At 51.1% G+C, this 26,927-nt stretch overlaps 1 protein-coding gene across 1 annotated transcript in view; it reads left to right on the plus strand.

The window, feature by feature from the left end:
- OBSL1 (obscurin like cytoskeletal adaptor 1) overlaps positions 1 to 25,603 on the plus strand; it is a 40,426-nt gene extending 14,823 nt beyond the window's left edge. Inside the window, exons 7-21 of the mRNA XM_076059299.1 lie at positions 82 to 474; positions 876 to 1,163; positions 2,489 to 2,776; positions 5,146 to 5,433; positions 6,562 to 6,843; positions 7,111 to 7,407; positions 8,532 to 8,801; positions 9,104 to 9,373; positions 11,368 to 11,634; positions 12,496 to 12,608; positions 13,459 to 13,615; positions 17,428 to 17,589; positions 18,157 to 18,261; positions 19,110 to 19,376; positions 21,667 to 25,603. Of these exons, the coding sequence (XP_075915414.1) occupies positions 82 to 474; positions 876 to 1,163; positions 2,489 to 2,776; positions 5,146 to 5,433; positions 6,562 to 6,843; positions 7,111 to 7,407; positions 8,532 to 8,801; positions 9,104 to 9,373; positions 11,368 to 11,634; positions 12,496 to 12,608; positions 13,459 to 13,615; positions 17,428 to 17,589; positions 18,157 to 18,261; positions 19,110 to 19,376; positions 21,667 to 21,941 (3,722 nt within the window). The 3' untranslated portion in view covers positions 21,942 to 25,603. The remainder of the gene's footprint in view (positions 1 to 81; positions 475 to 875; positions 1,164 to 2,488; positions 2,777 to 5,145; positions 5,434 to 6,561; positions 6,844 to 7,110; positions 7,408 to 8,531; positions 8,802 to 9,103; positions 9,374 to 11,367; positions 11,635 to 12,495; positions 12,609 to 13,458; positions 13,616 to 17,427; positions 17,590 to 18,156; positions 18,262 to 19,109; positions 19,377 to 21,666) is intronic.
- The last annotated feature ends 1,324 nt before the right edge of the window (positions 25,604 to 26,927 follow it).

Raw genomic sequence — 26,927 nt, forward strand, 5'->3', positions numbered from 1 at the left:
CCTCTCCTTCTCTCTCCTCACCTGTCTCTCCTTACCCCTCTCTCCTCACCCCTCTCTCCTTACCCCTCTCTTCTCTCCCAGCCGCCCCAGACCTCTTCGTTCGGGACCCGGAGCCGAGTACGGACGTGCGTGCCGAGTCGGGGAGCCCCGCCGTGCTCGCGTGCCGCGTGCGTCGCCCCGGATCGCGAGTCCGCTGGCTCGGGCCCGGCGGCATCGACCTCCTCGTCGACAAGCGGCCACCGCCTCCGTCTCGAGGTCATGGCCACCAGGAGACGGGGGCCGGCGAGGGCAGCGGAGGTGCGAGGAGGAAGGAAGGCGAGGAGGAGGGGGAGGAGCAGGGGGAGGTGGAGTTCAGCGAGCGGAGCGAAGGGACGCTGCGAGAGCTGACCGTGCGCAGAGCGCGGCCCGGTCACTCGGGGCAGTACACGTGCGCGACGAGCGGCGACTCGCTCACCTTCCGGCTGAGCGTTGCGGGTGAGTGAGAGCGAGACGGTGCGATACGGACGTGCACGTGGCCATAGCGTTGTTACAGGATGACGCTGCAGAACTGCGGATATCGCTTCGCAATCACCACGCACAAAGATCCCAGTGGCACGGCAGCAGAGGCACCCAGATTCTGTTTTGGAGATGGTGGTGATAGTGGTGGGGTTGATGGTGGTGGTGGAGACTGTGTTGATAATAATAGCAAATGGTGGTGAAGGCCGTGGAGATGGGGGTGATGTAGATGATGAAGGAGGTAGTGGTGGTACTGGACATTATCGTGGTAGTTTTGGGGGTAATTGATTTTTCACAATAAAGAGAGATGACAGGAGAGTTTCTGATGATCATCATAATGGAAGTGATGACGACGATGCTGTGCGTGTGTGCATGCACAGAGCCGCCCGCGACCTTCGTGTCTCGCGAGGAGACGCTGACGAGCGTGGAGGCGGTGGAGGGCGAGCGCGCGGAGCTGAGCTGCGTGGTGTCGCGCGGGGACGCGAGCGTCGCGTGGCTCAAGGAGGGACGCACGCTCTCCGAGCAGCAGCAGCAGGAGCTCGGCCTCCGCCTGGAGGCGTCGGGGACGCTGCGCCGCCTCGTCATCGACCGCGCGCAGGCGGCGCACGCCGGCGTCTACACGTGCGACACGGGGCACGAGCGCGTGGACTTCACGGTCCGCGTCACCGGTGAGGGAGGCTCCGATGTCAGGGGTCGTTGTGCAGGTCACATGCGTCGCATGGGTCTAAACTATAAACGAAACATATTCTTGGTTCTTTCGGTAAAGTCACGTAGAAGGGAAACAATAAAATAATGAAGAACCAAGAATATGAATCCCTGCAGTCACGAAAGCTTTAAATCAAAAATATAAACGAAACCTTTTATTTTACCAGGAAAGTTCCACTGAGCTACATACCTCGTTTTCAGAAGCAACCAAATGATAGCTCAACGAAGTGGCGTATCACGTGGAAATTTATAGCAGCCGAATACTCTCAGCGCATGTTTCTAAATATGGAGGGAAAAACCGGAGGACCCAGAGAAAAAGCTACTCGACCACGGCAAAAACATGCAAACTCCAAATATACAGGCATCAGGGGTCGGGATCGAACCCATGACCTCCTATATACCAGGCAAGGTAGTTAACATCTCGCCACCGTGTCGCCGTAATTGGTGACTTGTTGGCTGGCACCAAGGTCGGGTATCACCTCTGCGCTTCAGGTACATGGTTTGTAATGAGGGCCGAGAAGCACCATAAATAACGAAGTGAAACGCAAGCAAAACGTTAAAAGATTGCACAAAGTACCAGTGGGATTAGAATGATGGTCATGGGTATAGTTGTTCGTATGTTGAACTTCTTTCACACCGTATGTAGCCAACCGTGCTAATAGTTCGCGCTATGGTCTGATTATCTAATTTGTTAGGCTTAGGGTGAGTTCATTTCGTTTTGGCGAGTTTGCTCTACTCCCGAGCGGTGGGTCTCCGCCTCCTTCCTACCGTGTGTGTGTGTGAGGTCGTTTCACTTCCTGTTCACGCCTAACTTCTGGAGTCAGGGCTCGTGGATCGAACCGTTGTTTGATCTGCTCACGAACGTTTTTTGCCGATGGCGATGCTGCCGATGATCCCAGCGACGACCACTGATGACATTTCCATTGGACAATTGTCATTTTTGATGATTTTAATGAGGGGATCTCAATGATGATGGTAATAGTGTTGATTTAGAAAAAAAGATATCAGAATACATTGTTTGATATTTTATCTAGTTTCATTATTATTGTCATGTAAATGCGATGACAATGGTGATAATTGAGGAAGGCTGTATCATGATGATAATGATGTTGAGCGTGATGTGATTGAGATCATGATAATTGTGATGATGATAGTGCAAGTCATGATAATGATGAAGGTCATGATAATCATGACAATGATGACGATAAAGTATATAATGATGGTATTTTAGTTGAGGACGACATTGATGAACTACTAACGAGGATGCTGTGCGTGTGTGCATGCACAGAGCCGCCCGCGACCTTCGTGTCTCGCGAGGAGACGCTGACGAGCGTGGAGGCGGTGGAGGGCGAGCGCGCGGAGCTGAGCTGCGTGGTGTCGCGCGGGGACGCGAGCGTCGCGTGGCTCAAGGAGGGACGCACGCTCTCCGAGCAGCAGCAGCAGGAGCTCGGCCTCCGCCTGGAGGCGTCGGGGACGCTGCGCCGCCTCGTCATCGACCGCGCGCAGGCGGCGCACGCCGGCGTCTACACGTGCGACACGGGGCACGAGCGCGTGGACTTCACGGTCCGCGTCACCGGTGAGAGCCCTCGGACCAGCGGTTGTGGATCACATGGGTTGCCTTACATGTCACATGGGTCGCTCTGATGGAGTTTGGAACACGGTGTTTTTATAACACAGCTCCACATCATGGGTCAGAGAGGCCAGGCTGCAGAGAGGTTGGGTGGCAGGTGGGGCGGTTTTCCCCGGGCATCAGATTTATGGGTCCTCAGAATCAATGGCTGGGGGTTCAGAAAAGGCCAAGGAGGCCTCGTCTGACATTTTGCCTCAGGCCTCAGAAAACATTTTGGCGGCCCCACAAAGAGGCTCCACTACCTCAGTGGTTGCGAACCCCACGCAGGTTGGACATGGGGACAATGAGGCTGACTTCACAGCCATTTTCTCTTTATTTCCTCGATAATATGGTGGGGCTCGCTATGGGTTTGCAGTCAATGCTCTTATGTGTAACTGCAATGGAGCATTGCCATTTAAATGCGATGGTGATGATTATGCAGATTTTTTTAATTTATGATAATAATTAATGTCCAATTCAGATTATGGGCATAATGGTGGAAAATGTGATGATGATGATGATGATAGTGGTCATAATGATGTATGCATGTATGTTAGGCTTCTTTGACACCATACCCTTTGGTTTTATTCGGTAAAGTCACGTAGGTAAAAAAATAAAACAACAAAAATCACGACGTTTCGGCCACAACACAAGCGGCCTTCATCAGGTGAAGGGACCAGCCTGTCTCGAAGACTGCGCTGGAGTGAAACAGAGCCAAGCTCAGACTACGACCTTTAAGCTGTGTGAGGGGGATTAAGGTGCCTCGACAAAGGAATTAGCATAAAAATTAGCATTTGATTGGCGGACTTAGCATGATGAAAGGTGTAGCACAGTGATCGGCACCAGCAGTGCACCCGCCTGTGCTGTGAAAGTTTGGGGTACCACTACTTGAAAAAATATACTGTACCAATGAAAATTAGTTTAATGTTTGGTTCGATTTAGAACATCTTTCCAATGGTTGCTTAATTTGAAACCATCTTCTCGGTTGAAATTGTGTCTGTGTTTGTAGATCTGAATTGCCTCGTGAACAAATCTCTGATAAAAACCTGTGGGTTTACAAAGAACCTTGGTATCGGAGAAAATTATATCGTGATCACCCACAGCGTTGTAACAGTGATCAGCCACGGCAGAAGAATTTGTTCTGCCGTGTTTCAAATCTGATTTGTGCTCGCGAATTCGGTCAGAGACATGTCGCTTCATCTCCCCGATATAGCAATCACCGCAGGTACAACTCAATTTGTAAACCCCGGGGTACTCTAAGTCAGGAATGACATCCTTCACGGATGGGATCAGATCACGAATTTTACGTACTGTATTGAACCGGACCTGGATCTTGTGTTTGTTTAGAATTTTGGAAATCTTTTTAGTAACGCCTGCTATATATGGTAGTGTGATGGTTTTGACCGGAGTATCAAGTGGTTGTTTCTGTATGGAGGGAGAAACAGCTTGGCGGATGGTACGGTCAGAGTATCCATTCTTTTTGAGGGCCAGGTGTACATGTTTAAATTCACTGGTCAGGTGGTGTTGGTCCGAAATGCAATGAGCCCTATGGTATAACGTTTTGATGAGATAATTCTTTTGGGCTGGGTGGTGGTGGGAATCAGGCTTCAAGTAGGAATCTGTGTGGGTGGGTTTCCTGTAGACAGAATGCCCCAATGAGCCATCAGGTCTCCTCTCAAGCAGAACATCCAAGAATGGTAGCTTGCCATTTTTCTCCACTTCCATGGTGAATTTGATGGCGGGATGTCTGGAATTGATGTGGTGTAGGAAAAGGTTCAGAGCTGGGAGGCCATGTGGCCACATGACGAAAGTGTCATCCACATATCTCTTCCACAGGGAAGGTCTGAGGGTGGAAGTCTGGATGGCGTCCGATTCAAATTTCTCCATGAAAACATTGACTATCACTGGTGACAAGGGGGAACCCATGGGAGTACCCTCATTTTGCTTGTAGAAGGAACCATTCCAAGTGACTTTACCGAATATAACCAAAGAGTATGGATCCTTGCAGTCACGAAAGCTTCAAATCTAGAATTCTTTCACACCGTACGTAACCAAATGATGTTGATAATGAACATGACAATGGCAGTCAGGATGGTGATGTAGTGTAGGTCATGATTATGAATAAAACATTTTTATTAGCGAGGTCAGGATGAGGGAAGTGATGATGGTAATGACGATGATGACATGAGCTAAAATGTAGCCCAAGAGAATGCTAAAGGATGATGCAGGTGATGTTGATGGTAACTTAAGTCATAATGGCCCTGTCGTTCATGCTAACGATCATGACGTCGATTACCTACTAACGACGACGATGCTGTGCGTGTGCGCATGCACAGAGCCGCCCGCGACCTTCGTGTCTCGCGAGGAGACGCTGACGAGCGTGGAGGCGGTGGAGGGCGAGCGCGCGGAGCTGAGCTGCGTGGTGTCGCGCGGGGACGCGAGCGTCGCGTGGCTCAAGGAGGGACGCACGCTCTCCGAGCAGCAGCAGCAGGAGCTCGGCCTCCGCCTGGAGGCGTCGGGGACGCTGCGCCGCCTCGTCATCGACCGCGCGCAGGCGGCGCACGCCGGCGTCTACACGTGCGACACGGGGCACGAGCGCGTGGACTTCACGGTCCGCGTCACCGGTGAGGGAGGCTCCGGCGTCACGGCCCAGCATTCACCGCTTGCTGCAGAGGTTCATGGTTGGATCCAGCAGCTTGTTATTACTGCAGGTGGCATTACCAATAATAATAAGAATAATGAACGCCGTCTGCTTCACAATGGATGTTAAAGTCCACTGTGAAGTCATTTGCAAGATCAGAGCAGGCCATTGCAAAATTAAAAAAATTACCAGCAAAGTTCCCATTTGTATTTATAGGAGCGATCATTGCACCATACTGGCAGGCTCATGTCCCAGGTCAATCTTGCCAGTGAAACTTTGCCGGTCCCTGGAGTTCTCACCTGGCTAAATAAATAAACTTTAAACCTCACATTGCAGCACGCGGGACACAGCACATGGGACACGACTAATGAGATGCAGGACATGCTGGCTGCGATGGCACACACTTGTGATCCAGTGCTTTGAACACAAGCTGGAATACGAGGTGGCCAGGACATATCCACCTCAAGTTGTAATTCCCTATATTATTCATGCGAATATTTCAATGCAGGAAGCTCCTGGTGGAGGATGTCGGGATGATGATGGTAGTGGAGATGAGGATGGCGCGATAGCTCACGAGGGTAATGATGAATGTCAGGATGACGACCGTGTCTGTCCGGTGCTCATCGAGCTGCTTTGGTTTCCAGTTGCTAATGGAATACTTTTATGAGGTCGTACTCACAAATGAATCACACTACCTTGCTGATCCTGTCAAGGAGAATAACCCATCACGCAAACTCCGCCCATCCTCGCAGCGGCTTTTTGGCTGGGCCATCGAACAAAGATGGCCACTTCTGCGGCCGTCTAGACCGCTCTTCCTCCCAATATGTGATAATTGAGGAAGGCTGTATCACGATGATAATGATGTTGAGCGTGATGCGATTGAGATTATGATAATTGTGATGATGTGCACTTTTACTTTGAAATTGAAAACTCATTTCTTTAGAACTACTTTTTGTGTTTAGTTTGCTGTCCTTTCCCCACACCTCCGATTAGCACGGTTAGCTACGTGCGGCACGAAAGCAGTTCACGACACGTGATGATGATGATGATTATAATAGCGGATGACAACCGGGTGATGGAGATCACGGCGGTGTCCGTCGTGCGAGCGCAGAGCCCCCGGCTCGCTTCGTGTCGCGCGAGGAGACGCTCACCGACGTGGAGGCGGTGGAGGGGGAGGACGTGGCGCTGGGCTGCGAGGTGTCGCGCGACGACGCCGCCGTCTCGTGGCAGCGCGCGGGCGGCGAGGAGCTGAGCGACGACGAGCGGCGCGAGCGGCTGAGCGACGGGGTCGAGCGGGCGCTCGTGCTGCACGGGTGCGAGGCCGCGGACGCGGGGACGTACGTGTGCGTGACGCGCGACGGAGACGCCATCGAGTTCCACGTGCGCGTCACGGGTGCGGACCGGACAAGCGCACCCACGAGCGCACACACGCAGGCATAGATCACCCTATAGAATTAACGGGTAAGTGCTGTCAGCGAACAGCCGTCAAGGCCGACACAGCACACGAGTTGGGGGGGGCGAGGTGCTCAGCACCACTGCCGGCCTTTGTCTCCCCCTTGCTGATGTTTTACGCATCGTACCAGGTCCAGGTCCAGTTCTGACATTTACTCACCACCAAAGTTTTCTTCTGCCGTCGCTACTCCTCCCCCTTGCCCCACAGCCCCCCCCGCGCTCTTCACGCAGCCCCTGCGCGACGTGTACGCGCGCGCCGGGGAGCCCGTTGCGCTCGGCTGCCTCGTGTCGGACCCGCGGGCACACGTGACCTGGCTCCGGGACGGGCTCCCCCTGGGCGAGGGGGGCGAGGAGGAGGAGGAGGAGGGCGAGCGGTGGGAGGAGGTGGTGGCGGAGGAGGGCGTCAGGCGGGAGCTGCGGATCGCGCGCGTGGCGCTCGAGCACGAGGGCGAGTACACGTGCGAGACGAGCGGCGACGTCACGAGCGCGTGGCTGGCCGTCGAGGGTGAGGAGCGCGCGCGCCCGGGACTGGGCCACCCACACACCCCCCCCCCCTTCGTTTGCCACAACGCCGGCCTTCGTTTGGTGCTACTCGCTAACAGCGCTTGCCCCAACAGTCTAAGGGCGTCTTGGGCCTCGCCTAGGTCGACTCAGCCTCAAATGAGTACCTGGTTCGGCGTTTAAACATCGGCACTGGGGAGACCAAGGCCGCCCGTCGCGGTGCTGGCCACCCACCCCCTCGTGTGCCCATGCTGGCCTTCATAGGTGCTCGCTAACAGCACAGACTATACGTGGGGTCTTTGTGTCGCTGTGCATCTATGCGTGTAGGTGCACATGTAGCAAGCCTACAAAACTGGCACAACGCTATCCCAGTGTTCTGAAACTTTAAGTAAAAAAAAAAACACGCGCACATTTTGTCCCGGTTTCAATTTAGCCGCGGCTCACCGTCAGTGCCGTCAGTGCCTCGCCACACTCGTGGCGCTGCCGTGTGGAGCTGTGGAAAGGCGCCGTGTGGTGGCAGCCTGCAGTTCTCTCACCTCAAACCCTCAACCCATAGCATCAGCAGAGGCTTGCTGACACTGTCAGCCATTCAAGGAGGCGCTGCCAGCTTACCATGTGTCCTGGTTAAGCCTCCCAGATATTTGGGAACCCCACCATAGTCAACAATGCCACTCCAAAAGCCTCTACCACCACCTTCATGGCCAAACACTTTCCCACTCACCTACCCCAATAACTCTCACCACTGTCTCCACGAAATTTCACCCTCCTGTCTTTAAATACCACTCTTCTTCTTCACCACCACTCATTCTCTTATTGTCCTCTCCACCAATCCTCTCCATCACCACTACCACCACATACACTCACCCTCCTATTATATCATCACCAGTTTTCGAACGCCACTAATCCTCACCACCACTCACCCACATACTCTCTTTAATCCACCATCCATCATCACCATCACCACCACGACAGTCACTCGCCCTCCACGTCCACTTACCATCTCACTCCCCTACTCTCCTGCCCCATCACCCCTCACCCTTAAAATCTCCATGCCCTGCCATCTCCTCTTCACCCGTGACCCCGTGACCCCATGACCCCGTGACCCCATGACCCCATGTGCCCGTGCAGTTCCTCGTCCCGTGGAGTTCGTGTCGGAGCTGCACGGGCTCACGGTGCTGGAGGGCGAGGACGCGACGTTCCGCTGCTCGGTCTTGCCGGCCGACGCGGCCGTGCGCTGGGAGCTGCGTGGCGCCGCATTGGAGGCCGGGGGCCGTGCATCGCTCCACGAGGATGGCGCCGCCCGCTCGCTGCTCCTGCGCGCCGTCACGGCGCTCGACGCCGGCGAGGTGGCGGCACTGGCCGACGGAGCGGAGACGCGGGCCCTGCTCCGCGTGCAAGGTGAGGGCCCGGGCATCCGCACGGTCGACTCGGCCTCAAACGAGTACCCGGTGCGGTGTGTGAACATCGCCACTTAGGGCACAAAGGCAGCCGGGCGTGGTGCCGGCCACCCAGCCGCTCGTGTGCCATGCCGGCCTTTCGTAGGTGCTCGCTAACAGCACTTGCCCCCAACAGCCTTATAAGCCTATACGGGCTTTGTTTGTCTTTTGTACACATCTGTGTGTCACACGCACACCCGCCGTCCGTTCACATCTGTGCTCGCGCGCGCTCGTCTGTGCTCGTGCGGGAGCTCGTCTGTGCAGAGGCCCCCGTGTCGTTCGTGCGCGGGCTGGAGGCGACGGCGGCGGAGGAAGGTGACGACGTGGTGTTCACCGTGGAGTTGTCGCGAGCGCAGGCCGAGGTGCGCTGGGCACGCAACGGCGTGCTGCTGAACCCCGGAGCCGAGCGCGCCGAGCTGCGCGTGCACGGACCGCTGCGCTCGCTCACCGTGCGCTCCGTCAGCTTCTCGGACCGCGGCGTCTACTCCTGCGAGAGCCTCCACGAGCGCACGCAGGCGCGGCTCAGCGTGGAGCGTACGTGGCGGTGATGGTGGTGGTGGTGGTAGTGGTGGTGGTAGTGGTGGTGGTGGCGGTGGTGGTGGTGGTGGTGATGGTGGTGGTGATGGTGGTGGTGATGGTGGTGGTAGTGGTGGCGGTGGTGGTGGTGGTGGTGGTGGCGGTGATGGTGGTGGTGGTGGTGGCGGTGATGGTGGTGGTGGTGGTGTTGGTGGTGGTAGTGGTGGCGGTGGTGGTGGTGGTGGCGGTGATGGTGGTGGTGGTGGTGATGGTAGTGGTGGTGATGGTGGTGGTGGTGATGGTGGTGGTGGTGGTGATGGTGGTGGTGATGGTGGTGGTAGTGGTGGCGGTGGTGGTGGTGGTGGTGGTGGCGGTGATGGTGGTGGTGGTGGCGGTGATGGTGGTGGTGGTGGTGTTGGTGGTGGTAGTGGTGGCGGTGGTGGTGGTGGCGGTGATGGTGGTGGTGGTGGTGATGGTGGTGGTAGTGGTGGCGGTGGTGGTGGTGGTGGTGGTGGTGGTGGTGGCGGCGGTGGTGGTGGTGGCGGCGGCGGTGGTGGCGGTGGTGGTGGTGGTGGTGGCGGTGATGGCGGTGGTGGCGGTGGTGGCGGCGGTGGTGGTGGTGGTGGTGGTGGCGGTGATGGTGGTGGTGGTGGCGGTGGTGGTGGTGGTGGTGGCGGTGATGGTGGTGGTGGTGGTGGTAGTAGCGGTGGTGGTGGTGGTGGTGGCGGTGATGGTGGTGGTGGCGGTGGTGATGGTGGTGGTAGCGGCGGCGGCGGTGGTCGGGCGGGCGGGGTGACAGGTGACAGGTCACAGCCGAGATGAGCAACCTCACCGACTACAGCTGAGATGAGATGAGCAGGATTACTGATTATGGCTGAGATGAGCAGGATTACTGATTAGTTGAGATATGAACAGGATTACTGATTATGGCTGAGATGAGCAGGATTACTGATTAGTTGAGATATGAACAGGATTACTGATTATGGCTGAGATGAGCAGGATTACTGATTAGTTGAGATATGAACAGGATTACTGATTATGGCTGAGATGAGCAGGATTACTGATTAGTTGAGATATGAACAGGATTATTGATTATGGCTGAGATGAGCAGGATTACTGATTAGTTGAGATATGAACAGGATTATTGATTATGGCTGAAATGAGCAGGATTACTGATTAGTTGAGATATGAACAGGATTACTGATTATGGCTGAGATGAGCAGGATTACTGATTAGTTGAGATATGAACAGGATTACTGATTATGGCTGAGATGAGCAGGATTACTGATTAGTTGAGATATGAACAGGATTATTGATTATGGCTGAGATGAGCAGGATTACTGATTAGTTGAGATATGAACAGGATTATTGATTATGGCTGAAATGAGCAGGATTACTGATTAGTTGAAATATGAGCAGGATTACTGATTTTGGCTGAGATGAGCAGGATTACTGATTAGTTGAGATATGAACAGGATTACTGATTATGGCTGAGATGAGCAGGATTACTGATTAGTTGGGATATGAACAGGATTACTGATTATGGCTGAGATGAGCAGGATTACTGATATGTTGAGATATGAACAGGATTACTGATTATGGCTGAGATGAGCAGGATTACTGAGTATAGTTGAGATGAAACTAGATGAGCAGGGTTGCTGACTACATCTGCGATGAGCAGATTAACGATTACAGTGGAGACTAGATGAGATGAGGAGATATGCAGGTTACTGATTGTGGCCGAGATGAGATGACCAGGAATAACAGAATGCAGTCAAGTAAGTGGCTCGGCGCTCCTTCAGCGTCCCCCCTCTTCATGGTCCTGTGCCTGGGCCTCTCCCCTCTTCATTGCCTGGCGCCCAGGCCTTTCCCTTCTTCAGTGCCTGGGCCTCTCTCTCTCCGACCGCACGGCCTCCGGCGCGGTCGCACCTTCGGTGGCGCACTCACCAATAGCCACGCCGCTGTGCTCCCCCCCCTCCCTCCCCCCACCGCCACGCTGTGCCCCACCGCAGCTCGCCAGGTGCGCCTGGTGCAGGCTCCGAGCGCGGTGGAGGCGACGGAGCGCGGCACGGCCACGTTCTCGCTGCGCCTCTCTCACGCCGACGTGCCGGGCCAGTGGTTCCGCGACGCAGTGCCCGTGTCTCCGGGGCCCCTGTGCCGTGTCGCGGCGTGCGGCACGGAGCACAGCCTCACGCTCGCGGCGCTCTCCCTCGACGACTCGGGCCTCGTCTCCTTCCAGGCCGAGGGGGTGCACTGCTCGGCGAGGCTCACGGTCAGAGGTGCGAGGGGCGGCGGTCGCGTCGTCTGCCGGCTGACGGTGTGTCCGTCCGTGTCTGCCAATCGACGGGTGTGCCCGCCTACCGTTTTCGTGTCGACCTGAACGTCTACTCGCTGATAGCTGGTGGGCACCTGTGACGAATAACCACAGCTCGCGCCTCCGATTAGCGCGGTCGCACCTTCGATTAGCGCAGTTGGCTACGCACGGTGCGAAAGAAGTTCAACGTGCATACATACATAAATACAGCCATACCGAGAGGTATACTGGATGTGGTGTGCCGGCTGCGTAATTATTTTTGGCTGTCCGACCCAGACACGCTAAGCTGAAATTAAGCCCAGGGCCTATCGATTCGTTTGCTGTGGTCACCAATCAATGGTCTCTTGCGGTGGGCCCAGTGGTGGCCGGTGGATTACGGTTGCCGTGGGTTGTGGTTAACCTTGCTGTCCCATTGCGGTTGCCGTGGGTTGTGGTTAACCTTGCTGTCCCATTGCGGTTGCCGTGGGTTGTGGTTAACCTTGCTGTCCCATTGCGGTTGCCGTGGGTTGTGGTTAACCTTCCTGTCCCATTGCGGTTGCCGTGGGTTGTGGTTAACCTTGCTGTCCCATTGCGGTTGCCGTGGGTTGTGGTTAACCTTCCTGTCCCATTGCGGTTGCCGTGGGTTGTGGTTAACCTTGCTGTCCCATTGCGGTTGCCGTGGGTTGTGGTTAACCCTGCTGTCCCATTGCGGTTGCCGTGGGTTGTGGTTAACCCTGCTGTCCCAATGCGGTTGCCGTGGGTTGTGGTTAACCCTGCTGTCCCGTTGCGGCTGGCGTGGGTTGTGGTTAACCCTGCTGTCCCGTTGCGGCTGGCGTGTGATGCACAGAGCCGCCCGTGAGGTTCGTCCGTGAGCTGGAGGAGACGCGCGCACCCGAGAAGTCACGCGTCACCCTCGAGTGCGAGGTGTCGCGCGAGTTCGCCGACGTCAAGTGGTACAAGGTGTGCGTGCGCACCTAGCCTGGCACAAACGGCGTGGGGACAACACCGCCACCCAATGGCGATTGATGTTGGTGGTATGTGCGGCAGTACATAGATGCTCAATGGCAGCTCGAGGGAATATTCTCAGCTCTGGTCACTGTTGTCGCCTCGGTCAAAGGACTTGGATAAGAGGCACCGACCTTGAGACTGGCCCTCTGCCTAAGAGACTCCAACACTTGATATGGGCCTTGACTTGTGGCTCATAACCTCAACATCGGCGTTAGCCTCGTGGCTCCTAGCCTTGATTACAAGACTGATATGTGGGGAGGGGTGGTACAGTGGTTAGGGCACTGCACTACGAATCCGGGGCCCAGGCTGACATCAGCTGTGAGTTTTATCTGGGCCTCCCCGAGGTCACCTCATCCAAAAATGTGTACCTGGTGCTGGCTGTAGAAAACTTAAGCGGTGACACCACCTCCTTACGCGCTGCGCCTGCTTTAATAGGTGCTCGCTAACGGCGCTTGCCCAATGGCATATGACACGGGGTGTGTGTGTGGGGGGCAGCAGTAGTGTCACGGTTATCACGCTGCACTACGATTCCGGTGACCTGAGTTCGATTCCTACTCAGGGCCAACACCAGTGACGGTTATTTGAATCGGTCCTGGGCCTCCTCTAGGTCGACTCAGCCTCAAATGAGTACCTGGTGCGGTGTGTAAACCTCGCCGCTATGGGAGACAAAGGCGGCCGGGCGTGATGCTGGCCGCCCACCCCCTCGTATGCCGTGCCGGCCTTCGTAGGTGCTCGCTAACAGCACTTTCCCCGACAGTCTGTTGTGGCTCTACAGAGGACACTTATCTTTGTGGGGGAGCAGGATGGAGAGGAGGTGAAGCCGGGCGGCCGGTGCCGCCTCATGTCCCAGGGCCCGCGGCGCTCACTGCTCGTGCCGCGGTGCGAGCGCGCCGACTCGGGGATCTACGCGTGCGTGGTCACGGGCGACACACGCACCGAGGCAGCGCTGCGGGTGCACGGTCCGTCGTTCACTCGTATACCGAGTCATTCACTCGGTCACTCACTTAGTCATTCACTCAGTCATTCACTCGTACACTCAGTCACTCACTCATTCAGTTACTCATCTTTTCTTTCACCTATTATTAAATCAACCATTCATGTCTTCGTGACTATTACTTCACTGGATATATGTTCCATTAGTTTATTTATTAATACATTATTTCTTTAATTGATTAATCTAGTGTTCATTAGTAATGTGTCAATGAACCAAACAAATAATTACTTATCGAGCTTGCTATTAATTAATTTGGATATTTTGATAAGTAATGAATAATATAATTTTGATATTGTTCGTTAATTCAGATATTTATGCATTCACCAAAATAATTCATTCAGAACCCCATTAATCCCTTTAAAAATCCATCCACTTATTCATCTCGACATAACTAACTCCATTCATACATCCAATGATTACTTTAATCATCAACTGACCCACCCATATGTTAATTAATCTAATCACATATCTTTTATTAAATCCATTCATTCAGTAATATATCCAAACGATAATTAATTGTCAAAGCATTCTTTATTTGATTCGTCCGTTTGTCAACAATTGTCAACAGAATGAATTCACTAATTTGTTAGTTTATTAATTCGAGACGGTCGTGTTGAGGGATGGGGAGTGCCATGGTGGATAGATGTTAACTACCTCGCCTGGTATACATGAGGTTGTCGTGTTCGATCCTGACCCTGACGCCTGTATATTTGGAGTTTGCATGTTCTCCCCGTGGTCGCGTGGATTTTTATCTGGGTCCTCCGGTTTTTCCCTCCATTTTTAGAAACATGCGTTGAGAGCAGGGGTCGGCAACCTATGGCTCGTGAGCCAGATGTGGCTCTTTTGATGACTGCATCTGGCTCGCAAATAAATCTTAGCTGACATTTCTTAACATGATAAGTAATGAATAATTCCGCTGACATTAAAGTAAAACATTACAGAAATCACAGTGTTAAAAATAACGTTTAAAATATAAAACATTCTCATGCATTTTAATCCATCCATTTTCTACCGCTCCTGCTCAGGGTTGCAGGTGGCTGGCTTAGAGTATTCGGTTGCTATAAATTTCCACGTCATAAGCCACTTTGTTCAGCTATCATTTGTGGTCAGGTCGCTTCTAAAAAAAGAGCTATACAGCTCAGTGGGCCTTTCCTGGTAAAATAAAAAAAAATTGTTTATAGTTTAAATCCTGAAAGGTACCGCTTCCTCCATAGAATCTGCACACAGTGGAGCGTGTTCATACTTGCCGAGTTGTGGTCAAAGTTCACAGTAAAGTGAGGGCGAGTCCTGTGTAAATTGGGCTTTAAATAACGAGAAGTTGTTCGTCCTGAAGTTCATTCGGGGACACGTGCCTTCAGGGAGATAAGTGTATTAATGTGGCCATGCAACCGAAACTGGGGACCCAATAGTAACCCGCTTGAGTATGAGGAGGAACAGCAACACTGCACGAACTCGCTCCTCTGAAGCCCTGTCGTGGGCAGCAGACCTCAACATAGACATTTAGCGCCTGAACGCACTGCCATACGCAAGAACACAATAGTGGAACAATATTGAGTCTACCCATTCTTTAATGATAGACTCTTGTTAGTCCGCTGCTGGATGAAGACCTCCGTATCAGCAATGGGGGCTATTTGACCACCATTGCGGGTTGGTGATGGGTGGAGGCCCAGTATAGGGTTGTTTCAGATATCACTCTCCTCTTGTTAGCCGTGGCTGGGAATCGAACCTTGGTCACCGGGTTCATCGTGCAGTGTGCTAACGATTGTGACACCACTTCCCATTGTCAGCCATTCGCTGTGGAGAAAACCCGTTTGGGCTGTTTGTAACAACCATTTGAGTGTTTTTGTAGTGCCCGGTGCTGGCCAGAGTGACAGTCTACACCTCTTGCGTTTACTAAGAATACCTGTACCCAAAGATAGATTGATACACTGAGTGAATGTTCAATTTATTTACCCATTGACTGAAATGTTGACTGACATTTTGACTAATTTACACGAATTGAACGACTTCAATACTGACCGATAAATTATTGTTCATTTTTTTTCATTTCACCTTTATTTAACCATGTAAAACGCCCTCTTTTGCGAGGGGGACCTGATTGATTGACTGCTCGCTCGGCTGATTGCTGAAACTATTCTGACAGAGTGACTGATTAAATTATCCCAACATGACTGACGAATACACTGCCTGGCTCATTAACTGCTTTATTGACTGGCTGCTTGATTGATTTTCCTCACGACTGCCTGACTAACCAACTTGACTGACTGCTTGACTGATTTTCCTCACGACTACCTGACTAACCAACTTGACTGACTGCTTGACTGATTTTCCTCATGACTGCCTGCCTAACCAACTTGACTGACTGCTTGACTGATTTTCCTCACGACTGCCTGACTAACCAACTTGACTGACTGACTGCTTGACTGATTTTCCTCACGACTGCCTGACTAACCAACTTGACTGACTGACTGACTGATTTTCCTCACGACTGCCTGACTAACCAACTTGACTGACTGACTGCTTGACTGATTTTCCTCACGACTGCCTGACTAACCAACTTAACTGACTGACTGCTTGACTGATTTTCCTCACGACTGCCTGACTAACCAACTTGACTGACTGACTGACTGATTTTCCTCACGACTGCCTGACTAACCAACTTGACTGACTGACTGCTTGACTGATTTTCCTCACGACTGCCTGACTAACCAACTTGACTGACTGCTTGACTGATTTTCCTCACGACTACCTGACTAACCAACTTGACTGACTGCTTGACTGATTTTCCTCACGACTGCCTGCCTAACCAACTTGACTGACTGACTGCTTGACTGATTTTCCTCACGACTGCCTGACTAACCAACTTGACTGACTGACTGCTTGACTGATTTTCCTCACGACTGCCTGACTAACCAGCTTGACTGACTGACTGCTTGACTGATTTTCCTCGCGACTGCCTGACTAACCAACTTGACTGACTGACTGCTTGACTGATTTTCCTCACGACTGCCTGACTAACCAACTTGACTGACTGACTGCTTGACTGATTTTCCTCACGACTGCCTGACTAACCAACTTGACTGACTGACTGACTGATTTTCCTCACGACTGCCTGACTAACCAACTTGACTGACTGACTGCTTGACTGATTTTCCTCACGACTGCCTGACTAACCAACTTGACTGACTGATTTTCCTCACGACTGCATGACTAACCAACTTGACTGAAAGACTGCTTGATTGATTTTCCTCACGACTACCTGACTAACCAACTTGACTGACTGACTGCTTGACTGATTTTCCTCACGACTGCCTGACTAACCAACTTGACTGACTGACTGCTTGACTGATTTTCCTCACGACTGCCTGACTAACCAACTTGACTGACTGACTGATTTTCCTCACGACTGCCTGACTAACCAACTTTACTGACTGACTGTTTGACTGATTTTTCCTCACGACTGCCTGACTAACCAACTTGACTGACTGATTTTCCTCACGACTGCATGACTAACCAACTTGACTGAAAGACTGCTTGATTGATTTTCCTCACGACTGCCTGACTAACCAACTTGACTGACTGACTGACTGATTTTCCTCACGACTGCCTGACTAACCAACTTGACTGACTGGCTGATTGACCGAGAGCTTGAAGGATCGACACACCGAGTGTCTGCCGGGCTGACTAATACGAAGCCCTTTCATAAACCCACCTCAACCGTCTCCTTCCATGACCCCACCCATCTCACACCACCCCGCTCCTCACCGTCTGGTACAGCTCGCGACGTGCGCATGGTGCAGCGGTTGACGGAGTGCGACGTGGAGGAGGGGCAGGCAGCCTCGTTTGAGTGTGAGACCACTCACGACGAGGTGAGCGCCGTGTGGACTCTCAACGGGACGCGACTCAAGCCCGGGGACAACGTCCGCATCCGAGATGAGGGTGCGCGTCGATTCGCCGGCTCCCCGCCACCCCATGATCTGGGTCACTATTTAACGTCGCAATCTGGGGTCACGTATTGGGATGTTTTTGGAGGTCTCTAGTCATGGGTCACGATTCAGGGTCACACAAACGATTTATATTCACGGTTGTTGAAGTGATGCAATCCTCCCGTGCACGATAGCTCGGTGGATTGTTGCATCGCGATATCGAGATAGTGACGGCTCGGGGAGGAGGCCTTCATCCAGGGCCGACGATGATGGCCAGAGCGATGTGAATCTATAATGGTGCGCATCTTCAAAATGTATAGAATATCAGCGTGAGTCAATAAACTCTACAGTCTTGTGAAGCTATAGAATCCATAGCGGTACGTTCACCGAAGGGCACATTCACAAGCGCACGTGTCCACCTGCGCCAAGCATTCATCAGCACGTCTCTTACGCGTGACCGTGCTTTGTTCGCCCAAGGACACGTCGTTCAGAAGCACGCCGATTTGCCGGCGCTTAAGTTGTTCGTCAGCGCGTGCGAGCACTTGCACCGGCGCTCACCGTGTTCCCCCGTGTGCCACAGGCACGCGGCACAGCCTGGTGCTGGGGTGTGTGCGCGCCGAGGACGCCGGGGAGGTGGGGTTCTCCGCCGAGGGCGCCGAGTGCACGACTCGGCTCCGCGTCCGAGGTGAGGGTCCGGGGAGCCGTTGACTTTTTATTTTGTTTGATAATCTTTGGTGCTTTCGGTAAAATCATGTAGAAATTTATTTAATTAAATTCCTGCAGTCACGAAAGCTTCAAATCAAGTTTGTTTGACTGCTTTATTTTTAAAATATATATTTGTTTACACAAGCTGGTGATCGCAAGCCGCAGGTCCAATGGCTCATAACGTTATGCAGCCAGCAACCAGCGTTATTGTGAAGCCCACTGAGCTGGTCAGTCTTTGTCAGAGACGACCTGGCCACACGTGATAGCTCATCGAAGTAGCTGCCTATCATCAAACGTGGAAATGTATAGTTGCAGCCAAATAATCTAGATGCATGTTTCTAAATGTGTAGAGCATCCAGTGGCTGTGCTAACACAAGATAGTCTTATTACGTTGCCCACCGCAAAGCATTGCCTCAGAATCATTGGCATCATACACACATCTACGCCTCTATATAAGGAACGAAACAATAAGACTTCTCCACAAATCTGGCTGTCGCCTGATGAAGCTAGTTGTAATTACTGCCAAAACGTCGTACCCAGTTTGTAACTGTTGTGGCTTGGCTCTCCAACACACCGGTGTGCTGTACTAGTGACGAATTGGCCACGCTCTGTTTACGTGACAACCCTTACTAGTTGGCTGTGTCGGGTGGTGGCGGGTTTTAACGACACATTTATATATTGACGCGATCTAACCCAAAAACCTCTATTATGGATCATAAGTTGTCACAAACAATTTGCCATTGCGTCTTACGTTGATGACGACGACGACGGCTCTGATGGTACCACCACCCCCCCCCCACCCCCCCCCCCCCCATCTTGCACGACCAGAGTTGCCGGTCCGCATCACAAAGCCGCTACGCGACAAGATCGCCATCGTGGGCCGGCGCGCCGTGCTCGAGTGCCGCGTGTCGCGCGCCACCACCCGCGTCTCCTGGCAGCACGGCGGGCGCGAGCTGGCGGCGGGCGAACGCTACCAGATGGGCGCGCAGGGCGAGTACCGCACGCTCGTCATCGTCGAGGCGGCCTTCAGCGACGAGGGCTCCTACACGTGCCGCGCCGGGGAGGCCTCGTCGTCAGCGCGGCTGCTCGTCGAGGGTACGCGCTGCCTGGCGCCACGCGCGTCCTCCAGCAACCGCGTGGAATTCGCGCCGTGTGCATCGCGTTTCGTGGGCTCGTAATGGCCGTAGCTGGGCACGAGTCGGCACCGATTTGATGGTTTGTGGAGGTTGGTGACGGTTTGTTGGAGGTGTCTGAGTGTTTTTATTATTGTCGATTATTTTGCTTGTTTACCCAGGAGAGAGTCCCATGACTGTTTTGTTCAGAAGGGTCCTTCCAAATTTACACAGTAGGGGGCGATGATTGCCGTGTATGCTGGATCCTAAAGGAGTAATTTAAAGGTATTTTTTCTATTATCCATAATATAATTTTTTTGGGTTAGGTCGCGTAAATATATAAATGTGTCGTTAAAACCCGCCACCACCCGACACAGCCAACTAGTGAGAGTTGTCACGTAAACAGAACATGCCAATTCGTCACTCGTACAACACACCGGTGTGTTGGAGAGCCAAGCCACAACATTTACAATCTGAGTACGACGTTTCGCCAGTAATTACAACTAGCTTCATCAGGCAACAGCCAGATTTATGGAGAAGTCATCCTGTTTGGTTCCTTAAATAGAGGGGTGGAAGGAACAAAACAGGCGGACTTCTCCACAAATCTGGCTGTCGCCTGATGAAGCTAGTTGTAATTAATGGAAAAACTTTGAACTCAGATTGTAAATGTTGTGGCTTGGCTCTCCAACACACCGGTGTGCTGTACTAGTGACGAATTAGCATGTTATGTTTACGTGACACACCTTACTAATTGGCTGTGTCGGGTGGTAGCGGGTTTTAACGACACATTTATATATTTACGTGACCTAACCCAAAAAACCTCTATTATGGAGGATATTGGTCGCGAAAGCCTACGTGTAATTTTTCTAATTTAGATAATGGCACTGGCACACTCTTGCACGGGATCTTTGAACATCCACTGTGAAACAGACGGCACGAAGAATGCTTAATGGTAAATACACCCGCAGTGATAACCAGGGCGGCCGCTGGAACCAAACCGTGAACCTCTGCAACAAGCGGAGTTCGTGTGACCGCGAGGACATATCCTCGCCAAATAATTCTTGAGATGTTGCGATGATGATGCTGGCGAGAGTAGCAATGTTACTGATGTACAAGGGGAGGTGGAGAACAGCTGCATGAAAGGGCAAGATTCTGGAGGTTGTGTCACCGCCTCAAATCAGTTTTGTTTTGAAGCCCTACCTTCTCAGAATTCTATTGTATTAATCATGGGGTGTTTTCAGTTCTCAATGTCAAAGTGTCTCCCCACTGAAACAAACATCGGGGCAACAACCCTATCCCCTAGTGGAAAGTCCACATTCTTATGACGGAGATCAGTCGATATTAAGGACAATTCTAATCCTGAAGTTTCAAGGAGTGTATATGAACTTTTACGCACAGTGATCGGGTACCGCACACTCTGCGTACCACACATATACACGCAGCGTGGGATACCGCACCTCCGATAAGCATGGTTGGCTGCATACGGTGGGAAAGAGTTTAACATAATACTGTGTAACGATTGTGCTTTTGGCTCACTCGTCCCCGGAAGATTGTCGATTATTTTCTCTGTGGGACATCAAGCATATAAACTGCAGATGAGACCACTGCCTTGCGCTTATTTGAGGATGGAGACATTATGACTTCAGGTGGTCGTACATGCTCGCACATTCTGCACTTGTGATTAATAATAATGTACAGACCTATGCGTGTCAAGTCACGGAGGGGTTGTTTGACCACACTGTGTGCATCCACGCTGTTCAGTGAAAGGGAATGGGACACTGAAGACCGGTTCATGTTATTTTTATAAATCAATTGCTGATACTTTTCATGTTAATGATTATGCTGGTGCTGTCGATAATGTTGATGACAATGCTAGCAACACTGATGTTTATGTTAATATTGATAATTCGCTTTACCCAGGAAAACCTCTCTTGAGTCTGGTGACTTTTTTCAGGATGATCCTTCATTGGCTTGTTGAAAGTATTTGGCTGCTACAAATTTCCACATAAGCCCCTTCATTGAGCTATCATTTGTGGCCAGGTCGCTTCTAAAAAAGAGCTATTTAGCTCAGTGGGGCTTACCTGCTAAAATATATATTTTTTATAGATTAGCTTAGTTTAATGAAGGAGTACTTGGCATGATAATGATGATGCTGTCCATGATGCTGCTGAATCCGTTTTCGAGAATGCTAAAGCTAACATTGGTGCTGCTGTTGACGATTAACCCTCGCGATGACCTCATCGTTGGGGCGCCGCTCGTCTTTTGCGCTGCAGACCAAGTGCTCCAGGTGACGCGTGAGCTGCAGGACGTTCGGGTCCCGTCCTCGGGCACCGCTGTCTTCGAGGTGGAGCTTTCGGGCCCCGCGGCGCGGCCCCCGCGCTGGGCCCTCAACGGGACGCGGCTCCGCGACGGCAGCGGTGGCGCCCACATGGAGGCGCGTGGCACTGTCTACCGCCTCTCGCTGTTTGAGCTGCGAGCCTCCATGAGCGGCCTCGTCGAGTTCTCTGCCGGGGAAGCCAAGAGCTCGGCGCGGCTCACGGTTGCGTGAAGGGGCACCGAGACGGCAGCCGTGATGAGGGGGCCTCGGTTTGATCCCTGGTGCCGGGGCTGTCCTTGCTGCCTGGTGGCGGGGCGTCCATAATGACGGTGCCGTGTTGGAACCAGAACTGGCACGGCAGAGATCCTGGGTTTGAGCGCTGAGGTTGAGTAGCGTTTTGCTGTCTCGTAGCGGATGTCCATAATGGTGGTGTTTGAGATGCTGAGTTGGCACTGCAAGGAGCATGAGTTTGAGCTCTTAAGGTTGGGTGGCTATTGTTGTTTCATAGGGGGAGGTTCACAGTGACTGTGTCAAAACTGCTGAACCACCATGGTAGGGTTGCTAGCTTCAGGCCCCGGGGCTGGGCGTATATCTCTCTGTTACACAAATGGGAGGGGTTTATAATGGCCATGTCAGAGAGACTGAGTATGAACCACCGAGGTGCAGTGTTTGAGCTCTGTAGATGTGTGTGTCTCATTGGCTTACAGAGTTCATAATGGTTGTTTGAGATGCTGAGTCAGTTCTGCTGAGATCCTGGGTTTGAGTCCTGGGTCTGGGATTCTCTTTCACAAACAGGGTTTATAACCATCTTGCTGAGATCCCATGATTAAGACCTAGGGTCGGGTGTTTTTTGTTGTCTCAAAGGGGCATTCATAATGACTTTGACTGAGGCACTGAGCCATCACCGCTGAGATCTTAGGTTTAATCCTGGGGGCCTTTCACCGGCTCATAATGGTTCTATCTGAGTCAGCACCACTTGGTGGTTTGTGGAGGTTGGTGATGGTTAGTGGGAGGTTTATATTGGTTTCTGGATGTTGGTGGCTGACAGATGTCAATGGTTGAGATGATGATGTTGGTGGCAAAAGTATACATTTTACTAATGTAGGAGAAAAATTGAACAAGGTCGTGTCACCCCCTTTACTCAGTTTTTATTTTAGCCTTCATGATATTAATCATGGAATGAAGATTACATGGTAGCAGCCCTGAACTACTGGTCGAAATTCCACTTTTATATGATGAGGACCAGTTGATCCAGAGGACAATTCTGATCCTGATGTCTAATTTGCAATAAAAAACCCACAGGCTGAAATTTGAAGAATTGTCTGTGAACTCTTACAGAAGGTGTAACTCAAAAATTAAACTGCTCTTGTAGAAATGTATTAAAGTGATGTCACTACATTGACATTATTAAACCGTATGGGAGTAACATCACGATAGTGCCAGAAGGACATGCCTGAACCTACCTTCAAAGATATATATAGTATTTTACCAACAATGACATTTTAAACTCATGTGGAACAGCCCAGAGACACTCAGTCGAGGCGAGCAGCTACAAGATAAGAGCTGTTGGGTTGTGTCTTCCTTTAACCTGGTCACGGCGATTCGTTTTGTGATCCCCACAAGGCTTTGTGCGCCCTTCACTTTGTTGGGGTTAACTCGGCTGTTCAGCCCCCTATGTGGGCGATACATTGGTTGTCGTATAAATATACTCACATTTACAATGGGAATGTGGAATTTCCACCACTGGTTCAGCGCTGTTAATAAAAGATGAGCACCGTCCAATATTGATTTGCACTGAAAACCACTCTTGACTCTTTTTTGGCCCGATTGGCACAGGCCGGTAACAATCATATGTGGAAAATGACGTTAAATAGAGATGTTTCTTAAACCATTGCAAACTGATAACTCGCCTCAAGGAGGTACTTAATGTATTTGGAGTATTTTAATGAGCAGATTTATATTCATGTAAAAATAGTAAATTGATCGATAAAAGCTAACATGAAATGATGACTCGTTGGTTTTACAAACATCGGTGAAATAAACACATACGAGCGTCTGATAGACCCTAATTAAACAAACACAACGAGGTGATTGTGTGGCTCAGAGTCAGAGATACCGTGATCCTGGGCCTGAATCCAGGTCTCACGCACCCGTGGTAAAAGTGGCTTTCACCTGTAGCAAGTTGCCGGTCTCCGCCCGCTCCAACAATTCAACAAAAAAGTAATCGCATCAAAAAAATTCCGCTTTAAATTCATTTGTTAGGTTTGTTTTTGATGTACAATTATTATTTTTTTGCAGGTTAATAATATATTTTTTGGGGTTCGGCCAATTATAAATTGTAAGGTTGGCTGTCAAAAAAACTACGTGTTGAGTTCGCCTTTGCCGGGAATTAAAATGTTTGCCTCTCGTGTGGATAAAGAAGCAGGATGAAGTGACGAGACTGTGCTTTCATTGTCCGGGGCTCTCTGACTCGGGGTGGTGCACTACTTGTTGAGAGAGCTCGAAGTGGAAAGTTCATTGTCTCGAGACACGACGTTGATAGCACAAATCGAATGTATGTTGAACTTCTTTCGCACCGTACGTAGCCAACCGTGTTAATCTGAGGTGGGGAGGAAGGACGTCAATCTATACACAAAGCAGTTCTAAAGAAAAAGGCCTCTTGAATAATGGCCACAGTGATGATGTTAACATGGCTAACCTCATGATGAGAACTTCGCACCTTCCATAAAACAATTCACGAGTTGCCATGGAGAGCACTGGCACTGAATGAAGGGTGCCTCTGGATGAGGTGTACATACGAATGACTCACTTCGGCAGTTATTCATTAACACTTGATGTGGAATTAAAACCAGTGTATACTGTTAAGTATTCAATGTAAATTCAGTATAAAGGTGGTACATGCACACAATAAGCTGGTGGGGGGGGGGGGGGGGCGAATATTCACGAGTGAAATCAGAGATAATCTCTGTACCCCTTAGTTCACGCACGTTTTCCATTCTCGAATCCTTTGCAAATTCACTTTAACTTGTCAGTGCACAACTTTAGCGAAGCATGTGAGAAGGTGCGGGGCCACTTCGTGTGAATAAGGGGAAAATGAAGGGATCTAGCAAGTGTTTCTGTTAGAGGGGGGCCTGGTGATTCGGGGGGGGGGGGGGGTGGATTCATATGGCCGTGTCAGAACCACAGAACCAGTCCCGTTGAGACGCTGCGTTCGAAGCTACGTTTCAGCCACTTGTGGTTAAACCAAGTACGCAAATACAGTGAGTTGTTGGTCTCAGTCATGCCCCAGTGACTGCATGATTTTAAAAAAATAACATTAAATTTGGTTTTTACGTTGGCATATTTTCAGCTCTGAGGATTACAACGTAGTTGGTGTGACTGCCATGCGACGCAACGAAGCACTTCTTGTCACATAGCACGTGGTGATGATATCACCTGGTACAGATAAGAGGCAATTGAAGGTATTTCTGGTATGTCATCTTGCAAAAGCCATTAAATAACACCATCTCATGTCACAATGCTCACTGAAAAAGTTCTGAATGGGAATTTGTCTCGTGGCAGCATGACAACAGCGCATATTGGAAGGCAATTTGGAAAAAGTAAGCGAGAAAAAGAGAAAAAATTGTGCACTATGGCTTGTGATAATGTTTGCATACGTGAGTTTTGAGCAGAGACGTATAATAATCACTTTATTAAAATAAGTATTCAATTGGATGTGTCACGTGGTTATATCTGCATGTTGCGTCCATATTATTTTGAAGCCGGGTGAGTCAGGTGGCACGTTGGCCCCTTCCTGCTGAAATTAATCGAATCGATTTAATCAAACACCGATGTACAGGAGGGACAATGGAAATGCACGGCTTTTGGGGATTTTATAAATACCAAAGAATGACCATTCCTGGTGGCACCTTTTATTAATCCTTGCGGTCTGAAAAAAGCGTGCGTATCTGTGCGTCAGTTTGTCTTTGCGCGTGTGTGTCTATGTATGAGCAGCGGGGCAGTGGTTTGCACGTTGGATTATGATCCCGGGCAATTGGTTCAATCCCGAGCCACGGCAAACATCATTTATGATTGACCTTATCTTGGGCTTTCCGAAGATCAACTCGGCAGATAATTTACGAGTTCCCTCGTGAGTGTGTAAACATCAGCAATGGAGATAAAGGTGCCTTATGTGGGACTGGCCACATCACCCCCTCGTATGCGTTGCAGACAACTTTTAGTAGGTGCCCACTAACAGCACTTGCCTCAACAGCCAATTTAAGCCACACGGGGGAGCTCTGTCATTGCATTTACAGTATGTATATGTCTATGTGTTGATTTGTATTATTCGTGTGGATGTGTTGTCTCTTCGAATCAGTCGACCGGCATCTATTCTTCGGCTGTGCAACGCTGTGTGGAAGCTGCCCGGCCTGCCACTTGACAGGTCTCGGACACAGTTGTGCCTTCTATTTATGCTTACACCTACACTGTCTCTAAACATTCAGACTGTCCTCTCTACGATCCATCCTGAATTTGGATTGCTTGAGGAGCTCACAGATCCTTCAAATATACAGACACATCAGTGAGCTCCGGCAAAGCAAGGCTGCGTTGGCTGGATCATATATGTGGAGGAAGCTCGTGAAGGACGCGACTGGGCAGTGAGGTTAATTAATCTTCCTCTTACAACAACAGAGGGAAAGAAGCAACGCTCACAAAAACTGTTAGATCGTCAGGCGGTGAAAACAAAGTTGGCACAGTAGGGAGCACAGGTGTTGCATCTGCCAGTCATCTCAGTGAGTCAACCCATAACACCTGGGTCTGTCAATGGACCTCCTGCCAGAGAACCTTTGACACTCCTCGTGGCCATCAAGTGCATCTAGCCTGGCGCCGTAACTTAAGTGTTGAATGGCGGCTGATGTGAGTGGCGTTGGTGCCTTGACTGAGGTTAAATGTTCAATGCACATCTCCTGCACGACAGGCAAATGTCTCTAAATCATACCTGCAAGTTGCAGCCTGTGGTCTTTTTGGCTCTGCACCTTTAGATGGGAGATTCAGCACAACATTGTCAGCATTCTCAAACATCCGCTTGGGTTTTTCCTGCCAAATAAAACAAGGCCTTGGCGCTGTTTGAATAAATAGTTTGTGTCTCTGCCCCTTAGGCCAGTGCTGTAAATTCCATATTGCCATGGTAAGGGGACTGTCCAAAAAGACGGCCAACTGTTGACTTACCACAAGTGG

The sequence above is a fragment of the Petromyzon marinus genome, chromosome 4 (genome assembly GCF_048934315.1).
Source record: "Petromyzon marinus isolate PM22_M1 ecotype Great Lakes invasive population chromosome 4, UKy_Petmar_22M1.pri1.0, whole genome shotgun sequence".
Taxonomy (NCBI): Eukaryota; Metazoa; Chordata; class Hyperoartia; order Petromyzontiformes; family Petromyzontidae; genus Petromyzon; species Petromyzon marinus.